The 10,854-nt window shown below is 57.5% G+C and overlaps 1 protein-coding gene across 1 annotated transcript; it reads right to left on the reverse strand.

Moving 5' to 3' along the window:
• Positions 1–126: 126 nt before the first annotated feature.
• ESAM (endothelial cell adhesion molecule) lies at positions 127–9,807 on the reverse strand. Its single transcript, XM_054087153.1, has 7 exons — positions 9,716–9,807; positions 4,321–4,478; positions 2,984–3,197; positions 2,754–2,909; positions 1,904–2,026; positions 1,648–1,786; positions 127–1,311 (listed from the first exon to the last, which is right to left on the reverse strand). Exons 1-7 carry the CDS (start codon positions 9,756–9,758, stop codon positions 969–971), a joined length of 1,176 nt encoding a protein of 391 aa, XP_053943128.1. The 5' UTR covers positions 9,759–9,807; the 3' UTR covers positions 127–968.
• Positions 9,808–10,854: the final 1,047 nt, after the last annotated feature.

The raw sequence follows: 10,854 nt of genomic DNA on the forward strand, positions 1-10,854 counted from the left end.
CCAGTGCAGCGGTGAGGTCACAGCAGCACAGGGCTGGGAGGGTGATGTGGCAGGTACTGCCCATCAGTGACATCATACACTCATGCGTGATGCCACTGGCAGGAGTGACAGTGCACAGGCGTGTGTGATATCACTGCAGGCTGTGCGATGGCTGCCGTGACCGTGCAAGACACGAGGGTGGGAGACAGTTCACATGATGGATGCTCTGCAGCAGTCGGGTGGCGTGATGTCACTGCTGGATGTATGACGGGTGGTGTGACATCGTATGGGTGTGTGGAACATCACTGTTAGACTCGAGCAGGGCTGTGATGTCATCCAGGCATGTGTGACATCACTGCTGATGGTGTGATGGGAAGTGCAGCATCATGCAGGCGTGCACAACATCACCGATCAATGCGACAGCCGCTGTGATGTCACACAGATGTGGGGCAGATGCTGTGACATCACAATGCCCGATGCGCGACTGGGGCAGGGGGTGACATCACGGTGATGGGTCTTGGCATGTGACAACACCCACATGCCACAATGCTACCATCACGCAGCCACTGTGACACCACGCAGCCGCTGTGACATCACCCGGAGGGACACGGGGCCCATGACACCCTGGACCCCACAAAGTGCCCCGAACGCGCGGCGCCAGACAGCGCGGCAGCTTTTAATCAGAAAACCCCTAAAAAAAGTGCATCCCCGCCCCCTCTCCACCCCGTCGCCCTCCCTGCTTTTAATGCTCTTTTATGACAAATCACCCCCGTTTTCACTGCGGTCGACACAAACGTGGCCCCGTGGGGGACCCCACGCACAGGGAACTTGGTCCCCCCAAACCCAGCACCCATTAAACAGCCCCTGCCAAGTCCCGCTGCTCGAGGCATCTTTGACAGAGAAAGAGAAACCCAAAAAGGTAAAAAATAACCCCAGAAAATGGGGAGAGGGGTGGTGGTGCTGGATCTGGGCCCCCCGTTAGTTGGGGGTCACACCAGCGAGCCTGCTCGGCTCTGCGCTGGCACCATGACCGGGACAGCACCCGCACGTGCCAGGCTGGCGGTGGGCACAGGGGCCGGGGACGTGTCCTGGTGCCGGAGCGCCCCATTGGTGGTGGGGGGTGAGAGGCTGGGGGTGTGGGGGCCCCCCCGGGCAGGGGCGCCCCGGTAGCTGCCGGTGGCAGTGAGGATGGAGGCGGTGTCAGAGGGGGGCTTGGCCCCGTACGGCTTCTCCCGGGCACCGGCAAGGGAGGACAAGGTGCTGGTTTTGGAGATGGTGTCCGCAGCAGGGCGCCTCGCCCACGACGGTGTTTTGGGGGCCACAGCATCTTCCCTGCCGAGAGGAGATGGTGTTGGAGAGAACGGCATGGGACACCCCGTGATTCCTCTCCCCAGCTTCCCCCACTCAAAGCAACAGGGCTCCCCAGGCTGCCCACAGCTCCTGGACTCCAAATCACAGGCGGCAAGAGGGAGAGGGGGAAACAGCAATGAAAATACCCTTATTAACTCTGAAACCTAATGATGGCTGCCCAGAGAGGGAACCATCCTCCCCCCTCCTGTTAACTTTGAAACCTAGTGATGACTGGCCACAAACTTCCTTCCCGGCTCCTGTTAACTCTGAACCCTAGTGATGCCAATCTGAACCCCCTCCATGGGTGTGGTGCCTCACTTGATCTCATTGGCTGCCTCCTCGTGGCCATCACGTTTCTTCCTCCGGTAGCCGATGACGCGCCGGGCAAAGAAGATGACAGTGACGAGGGCACCCAGGGACCCCAGGACAGCGCCAGCGATGACAGCCTTGGTGCTGGCTGCCGGCGAGAGACAGAGAGGCGTTGGGGGACTTGCGTCCCACCTCGTCCCCCGGGCACCCACGAGGCCCCAGTGGGGAGCGCATCCTCTCCCCCACCCTGTGGACACGTACTCACTTGAGTGCACCTCCAGGACGATGCTGCACTCGGCCGAGCCCGCCTGGTTTTCGGCCACGCAGATGTAGAGCCCAGCCATGTCCAGGGAGAGGTTGGTCAGCTTGAGGGTGCCTCGGGCATGGTCTGCAGGCGAGAAACCCGGGTGCCACCCCCCTGTCCCCTGCACCCTTGGGTGGCCCGAGCCACGGGGATGTTCCCTGGGAACGAGGCAAGGCACGGGCAGAGGTGGGGGGGTCACAGAACCATGGAATGGTTTGGGTTGAAAGGGACATCAAAGCCCCTCCAGTCCCACCCCCTGCCATGGGCACGGACACCTCCCACTGGATCAGGGGCTCCAAGACCCATCCAACCTGGCCTTGAACCCCTCCAGGGATGGGGCAGCCACCACTGCTCTGGGCAACCTGGGCCAGGGCCTCCCCACCCTCATCGTGAAGAATTTCTTCCTAATGTTCAATCTAAATATTCCCCCTTCCAATTTAAAGCCATCCCCGCTTGTCCTGTCACTCCAGGCCCTTGGAAAAAGCCCCGCCCCAGCTTTCATAGCGCCCCTTTCAGCACTGGAAGCTGCTCTAAGGTCTCCTTGGAGCCTTCTCTTCTCCAGGCTGAACAACCACACAGCAAAGGTGCTCCAGCTCTCAGATCATCTCCGTGGCCTCCTCTGGATCTGTTCCAACAGATCCATCTCCTTCTTATGTTGGAGATTCCAGAACTGGGCACAGGGCTCCGGGTGGGGTCTCACCGAGCAGAGCAGAGGGGATGAAGGAGAAGGATGAAGGGTGAAGGATTCTCCAGCTGAAGTTGCTTGGGACTTCCCAACCCCACGGTGTCACCCGTCCCAGTGCCACCTTACCCTGGGCAGGAGGGAAGAAGACCTCGAGGTTGGGTGGCATGCGCTGCCACTGGTACGTGGGCAGGGGCTTTCCCTTCTTGGAGGTGCAGCTCAGCGTGATGTTGGCTCCCACGGTGGGGCTGCCCTGCAGCCGGCAGGTGGGGGTGGCCGGGGGCACTGCGGGCACCGGTGTTACTCCCGAGGGACATCACGGTGGCGGGAGGGAGCGGGGGTCACCGACCGAGCCTTACCCAGTACGGTGAGGTTGATGACGCCGACGTTCTTGCCCGGACTGGTGATGTCGTCCACCACGTTGACGGTGCACATGTACTGGCCTGAGTCACGCTCCCGCGTGGCGTTAATGAACACCGAGATGTTGTGGGTGAGGATGGGGTACAGGAAACCCACGCGGGGCTTCAGCTCTGTCTCCTCCACCTTCACCACTCCATCCAGGTAGGTCATGATCTGCATAGGGACAAACACCTACTTGGTCAACTGGGGATGGTGTCACAGGAGAGGAAACCCCTGCAGATCCCAAAAATTTGGGGAGCAGAGTTTGCTGCATAAGCTCCCTCCATCCTCATCCGCCTGGAGTGTCTGAGGCATGGGAGCTGTGGGCATCTCCCCACTGTGGGCACCACATGTACCTCCTGACATGGGCACCATGAGCAACTGCCCTACTATGAGCATCTCCCCATCATGGGCCCTCATCGAGAGTACCATGGGCACCTCCGCATTGTGGGCATCTCTTCACCAAGGGCACCATGGGCACCTCCCCATCGTGGGCACCTCCCCGTCATGAGTACCATGAGTACCTTCCCAGCCTGGGCACCATGAGAACTGCCCTGTCACAAGTATCTCGCCACCAAGGGCACCTCCCCATTGCAGGCACCATGGCCTTGCCCCCATTGTGGCACCCACCCATCACCATGAGCTTCCCTGCACTGTGGGCATCTGCATCACAGGTACCGCAATTACTCCCCACTGTGGGCATCTCCCCATGGTGGCCACCACAGAGACCTCCCTGTCCTGGGCATCTCCCCATCTCTGGTGTCTCCCCATTGTGGGCACCACAAGCACCTCCCCATTGCAGGCACTGTGGGCACCTCCCTGTCACAGGCATCTCCCCATTGTAGGCACCATAGGAACCTTCCAGTTGTGGGCACCACCCCATCACAGGCATGACAGACATGACCTCATCATGGGCATCTACACATGACGATGAGCATCCCCCCATAAGGGCACCTCCTGATCGTGGGCACCATGAGTTTCAACCCACCATGGGCACCTCCCCATCATGGGCACCACAACCATCTCCCCATTGCAGGCACCACGGCCATGTCCCCATCATAAGTACCATGAACATCTCCCCATTGCGGACATCTCCCCTTCACGGGCACCAGAAGCGTCAACTCATTGCGGGCACCTCTGCAGGGTGGACAGTGCCTCATTGTGGGCATCATGTGCTTCCCCTCATCATGGGCACCTCCTCATGGTAGGCACCTCCCCATGGTGGCCACCACTTCATCATAGGTGCCATGAGCATCCCCTCTTCCCCCCCTTGGCCCCCTCCCTCCCCACCGCTCACCTGGAAGGGGTCAGCATCTTTCTTATCCAGCAGCCAGGTGACGTAGGGCTTCTTCTGGGAGTGGCTGGTGTACCAGGCAGGCAGCACCGCTCGCTCCCCCTCCACGGAGAAGACCGTGCCCGTCCCCACGTGCACCTCCAGCACGGCCGAGGAGACACCTGTGCGGGGCCAGAGCGGGAAGATGGGATGTGACTCAAGCCCAGATGCCGCTTGTCCATGAAAGCTCAAGGAGCGCTGGGGAACTTGCCCCTTCTGAAGGGGAACCCAACAATCATGGGTTGTTATGGGGAGGACATTCCTCCTTCCCCACCATTGGAAGGGCTTTCCATCTGTTTTGGAGGATGTGGAACAATGCGGCACCCTCCCACCCCATCAGCCCAGCCGGGATGGGGAACCTCCAGCAGTTCCTGCTGGGACCACAGAACTCTCCCTGAGAGGCTCCAGTGGATGGGCCACCCCCCAGCTCCAACCGGGGCACTCCTGTCCTCCCCAGGGAGCTGCACCGGATCCTCCATCCCATGGAATCTTGAGGGGGGGCACCCACATGCACCCCACAAGTATTCCCAGTCATCCCAGTATTCCCCCCTTTTTGAGGCCAGTGCTAAACTGAGAGTGTTCATGGGGGCCTCATCCCTTTCCAAATACCCCATCCTCGCATCACAGCATCCCTCACTGGGAGAAAGCAATGGGATATACTGACTGGGAAGTATCCAGTCAGCCCAGTATCCCCTCTTTGCACTGCTAGTGCTAAAATGGGACTGTTCATGGGGGACTCATTCCTTCCCAAATGCCCCATTCCTGCATCCCCACATCCCAGCATCCCCTGCTGGGAGAAAGCAATGGGATATAATGACTGGGAGGTATCCAGTCATCCCAGTATTCCCCCTTTGTGCTGCCAGTGCTAAACTGGGACTGTTCATGGGGGCCTCATTCCATTCCAAATCCCCCATCCTCGCATCCCCCACTGGAGGAGGCACTGGGATGCGACTGGGTACCAGGGCCCAGAGGAGGATGCTGGGCTCCGGGAGGAAGATTAAGTCCCTGGATTTGCCTGTAAGACTGAGCTGCAAAATTAATCGGCTCAGGCGCGGTTGGGTTTGGTCCGTTTCTCTCCCCGGGGGAAACGCCACCCGCATCCCGGCAGCTCCATCCCTGCATCCCTGCATCGATCCGTGTCCCCAGCTGCCCCGCTCCTGCCACTGCCCCAGGGATGCTCTGGATTGGGATGCAAGGGGGACAGGGCGATGCTCTCCCATCACCCCAAATGCTTGCTGCCACCTGGGATTTGGGGAAAAATCCCTACTTTTGAGGGATTTAGGGAGCATCCGACAGCCTCACCCTCTTTCCTCTGAACTCAGAGGTTTTAAACTTGATTTTTCCAGGGTGGGAAGAGGAAAACAAGGCACTGGGGGGTATTTTTAGCCTCCTCCCCACATCCGTTCATCCCCCTCCCGGCAAGGTTTCCGGACGGAGCCTTTCAGCTCCGGGCAGGAAATTCTGCTCTGGCCGATAAAGTCTTCCCAGGAATTCACAAAATAATTCAAATTTCCCTTCTCCAATGAAAAAAACGGGAGAAATCAGCATTGAGCTGGGGAGGATGCTTAAAAATAGCTCACCCAGGCTAAGAACATAAACCCTTAAGTCCTGGCGAGGGGGGGAATTGCTGTCGGGTGACGGAGCCGGGAGCCTGCCCGGCAGCTGGACCACGGCAAATCATTAGTAGTATTAATATTATTAATTATATTGAGCTACGGTGTAGAATAAAATCTACAGTCTGGGAAAATAATGGTAATTATGTTGTAATTCTGTGTCATTGTGAAGAGAATTGGGTTAAATTTAGGTAATATCTAAGAAAATATGGGAGATCTAATAATGATAGTCTAATTTTTGAGATAAAAACCATAGTAAAAGAGATAATAGAGAGTAGACGTCCTATAATAATTATAAGAACAGCGATGGTGATGGGGCTGCGATGGTGCAAGCAGTGATCATAATAAGGATAGCAAAGATAATAACGATAATAATTATGCTGCTAATGCTCGTAACAATAATAAAGTTCATTAATGATGCAGATCCTGGCTTCTGAACCTCTGGGCACCCCCAACAGCCAGCAAAAATCCAGGTTTTTTGCCCAGCTCCTCCAAGAGCATCATTTTTGGGACAAAGAAAAGGCCAAAGAGTGCTGTGGGTCCCTGGGGAATCCAGGCTTTAGAGTTAAAAGATGCTCTGGCCCCAGGCAGGTGTTTCCCATCACAGGAAAACAGCCCCGTGTGGCTCCACCCTGGCAAAGTCTGGCGCGTTAACTCTAAAACCTAAAGATGACTTTTAATAATGCTCTGTGGCTGCAGCTTTGCTCCATCACCTGTAACCCACGGCGACAGGAGAACATAGCTCCGTCCTCTCTCCAGCACCTCAGGGAGTGGTGGATGGATCCGGATCTGGAGGATGCTTGCATAATAAAAATCCCCTTTTTCTTGCAGAGTTCACCCCAAATCCTCATCTCGGACAAATTTCACCCTAAAATGGGCTTGGATGAGTCGGTGCTTGAGCTGCGGGTATGGGACCGAACCCTTTGGCATCAGCTTTGGCTTTCGCCACCTCGCCGCTCAAATCCTGTAATGCCTTAACCAGATCGAAAAAATTAAGCTGCTCCTGGTGCTCAGACCCATAACGGGGGGGGGGGGGGGGGGGGGGGGGCGGGCAGGAGCCACCTCGGGACCTCCCGGCTGTTCTTTGGGCTGAAAAACCTTGATTTTCATCCAGTCGCCCCGAGCTAAGCACCTGCCTGGGTGTTTCCCTCCGTTCCAGCCCATCTGCCGGGTTTCTTCCCTGATGCCAAGCATCCCCCGGCTTTGCTTTCCCTGATTCCTATGGATTCCAGGGCGGGGTAGACAGGGCATTTGAAAGGCAACTTAGAGGAAAACCACTCATTTGGGTCTCGAAAGTGTCTTTTTCCTACAGAAAAAATAATTCCCTATGGACAAAAAAAAACCTTTACATTTCCTTTAATAAATCCCTTTCATTTTTTTCCCTAGGGAAAAACATTTCCCTTTAAAAACACCTTTACACTTTTTTCCCCATGGGGAAAAAAAAACCCCACAACTGTAAGTTGAGGTTTTATTGTTTTTCCCTGTGGAAAAAACAGCTTCAAAGCCCGGCACACGCCCAGCACCTTCATAGCCATCGCTCTGCCTGTATCCATCTCCCCATCCTCACCTCCAGCTGCATCATTCCAACCCTTCCCATCTCTCGGGCAGCCTGGACCTCCCCATCCTCTCCAAAGCCCTGAACCCCATGGAACGGGGGCTGGATGACCCCGTCCGATGGGATTTATGGTGCAGGAGCCACAGGAAACCCAGACTCCAATTAAATCCCAAGAGCCCAAGCTTGGGATTTCAAATCCACAGCAGGAATCGGAGTGGAAAAACAACCGCTCGGACCCCCGTGAGGAGGTCAGGGTGCGCCCCAGCGGGTGGCACAGCCACCCGGCCACTTGGGTTTTTCATTTTTATGGACATTTTTTGTTTCTTCCCTTTGCTCTTGACTATTTATAACCAGGCAGATAGGAGATGCCGAGCTGGGAGCAGCGTCCGTTGGGAAAACCCACAGTGGCTTTTCTCACGACCCCGGGGCGGGGGGGGAGCAGAGAGTGGTGAGTACTCCAGAGAGGCCAAATTTGGGAAAAAAAATTAAATAAAATAATAATAATAATAAGAGTACGTGACTTTGCTTGAGATAGAACCGAGCTCCAGGCCAGGGTAGGAGAGGGAGGCACAACAGGATGGGAAAGGAGACGGGATTTGGAATGGGATGGGATGGAGACAGGGACGGGACTAGGGGATGAGATTGGGGATGGGGTCAAGGATGGAGATGGAATTTGGGATGGGATTGGGTGGGTTTGGGGATGAGATTGGGGATGGGATGAGGATGGGAACGCAGATGTGACAGGGGATGGGATGAAGATGGGATGGGGATGAGATTGTAGACAAGTTGAAGATGGGGATGGGGTGGGATGTGGATGAGGTTGGGATGGAAGGACGAGACTAGGGATGAGGATGAAGTTGGGATTGGGGGATGAGACTGGAGTTGGGATGAAGATGGGATGGGGATGAGATTGGGGATGGGATGGAGATGAGATTGGGGATGGGAACAGGGATGCTAAGCATCATCCCTCACTTTGCTTTCCCCATCACAATTCCATATGGACCCCACAGGGCGGGGGCAGGATGTCTAAAAGTCAGCTTACAGGAAAATCTCCCATTTTGGGTTCCAAAGTGTCTTTTTTTTCCTGCATTTTTGTGCTCTAGGTCCCTATAGCATCAAATCCCGGGACTCGGCATGACTTTTTTGGGGGGATCCATCACAACCCCACGAAGATTAATGCCATCCACACGCAGCAAAGGAGCATCCTGCTTGGGATTTAAGGACGAAGTGACCCTCATGCCTTGTCCCAATGCCCTTTTGTTGATTTTTACCATGGAAAAGAACCCTTAAGGAGCACAAACCAGTTTCTCCAGGAGCTGGGATCCCCACCCAACATCCAGCCAGAGAGGAAACTCGGCTGCCATTGTTTCTGGGGCCGTTTCCTTTCCCCAAAGGCCTCTCCGCTGGGAACGTCAAAGGATGTTTCCCTTTGGAGGAACCCTGCCCTTGCCAACAACACTCCAGCAGCATTGGGAACTTGGGGGGAAGGAGGAGAAAAGCCCAGGGAAAGAGAAGGGCAGGGATGCGTCACCCCCAAGCCAGCTGGGGTGGCCTTGGAGTGCTGGGAACAAGAGAGGTGACAGGTTTTTATCATGGGGAAAAGAAAAAATCATGGATTTTGCTTGTTGCCTGATGTGAATCATTGGCTCCCGACACAGTGGAGTCCCTGGTGGGGCGGCTCTGGGTTTGGGGCACCAGGAGCTCCTGGGAACGAGTGGCTTCTCCCAACTCTTCCCTCTCTGGGCACCCCGAGGAGGCGTTGGGGGGATTTCCAGCCTGATGCCCCGGGATGGGGCACAGCCGAGAGCCCCCAGAGGCCCCCAGGGTCCCTTCTGGAGTCCTCAGAGTCCCCCAAGATCCCCCCCAGTGTCCCTAGAGCCCCCCAGGGTCCCCCGATCCCCCGGTCCTGATGCCCTTCGGTACTGATGGATCCTCCGGTACTGATGGATCCCCTGCTCCCCCCGGCGTCTCCCGGTCCCAAGGTGTCCCCCCCCGGTGTCCCCTGTCCCCCCCAGGCTCCCCCCGCCCCTCCTGTCCCTCTCTTTGCTCGAGGTCCCCCCGGTCCCGGTGCCCCCGGTGCCCCCTGCCCGCTGTCCCCCCCAGGTTCTTCGCGACGCCTCCCGGTGACGGCGCCCCCCGAGTCTCTCCGAGTCCCCCCCGGTCCCCCCCGGTCCCCCCCGGCCCCGCTCACCCAGCAGCGCCGCCAGCGCCAGCGCCGCCCGCAGCGCGCCCATGGCCGGAGCCGCCGCAGGTGCCGGGGGCGGCCCAGGTGGGGCGGGGCGGGGCGGGGCCCTTCCAGCCCCGGGAGAGCCGACCCGCCCCCCGCGCGGCCCCCTCCATGCAGAGCAGCCCCCAGCCCGGGCTCGCGAGCGAGTGCAGCCCCCAACCCACCCCCCAATCCAGCCCCCATTCCAACCCAATCCCCTCTTTCCAATCCAGCCCCACAATCCGACCCAGCCCCCTCAATCCAATCCAGCCCCCTAATCCAGCCCCCCCAGTCCAATCCAGGCCCCCAGTTCACTCCCCCAAATCAGCCCCTCAATCCAACCCACCCCCCAACCCGGTCCCTCAATCCAATCCAGCCCACATTCCAACCCAATCCCCTCTTTCCAACCCAGCCCCACAATCCGACCCAGCTCCCTCAATCCAATCCAGTCCCCCCAATCCAGTCCCCTAATCCAGCCCCCCACCAGTCCAATCCAGGCCCCCAGTTCACTCCCCCAATCCAGCCCCTCAATCCAATCCAGCCCCACAATCCGACCCAGCCCCCTTAATCCAATCCAGTCCCCTAATCCAGCCCCCCCAGTCCAATCCAGGCCCCCAGTTCACTCCCCCAACACAGTCCCTCAATCCAATCCAGCCCCTCAAGCCAATCTCTCAATCCAGCCCACATTCCAATGCAATCCTGTCTTTCCAACCCACCCCCCCAAACCAGCCCCACAATCCAACGCAGCCCCTAGTTCAGATCCACAATCCAATCCAGCCCCCAATCCAGCCTCCAATCCAATCCCCTCTTTCCAATTCACCCCTCCAATCCAGCCCCCCACTCCAATCCCCCATTCCAATCCAGCCCCCGTTCTAATCCCATCTCCCTATCCAATCCACTCCCCCAATCCAATCAAGACCCCCCAGTCCAGCCCCTCCATCCAATCCAGGCTCCCGTTCCAGCCACCCCAATCCACCCCCAACCAATCCACCTCCCATAACCCAACCCACCCCCCCAATCCAATCCAGCCCCCCCATCCAATCCCTGCATTCCAATCCCCCAATTCTATTCCACCTCCATAATCCAATCCAGCCTCCCAATCCAATCAAGCCCCCTGTCCAATC

Source organism: Cuculus canorus, chromosome 23 (assembly GCF_017976375.1).
Source record: "Cuculus canorus isolate bCucCan1 chromosome 23, bCucCan1.pri, whole genome shotgun sequence".
Taxonomy (NCBI): domain Eukaryota; kingdom Metazoa; phylum Chordata; class Aves; order Cuculiformes; family Cuculidae; genus Cuculus; species Cuculus canorus.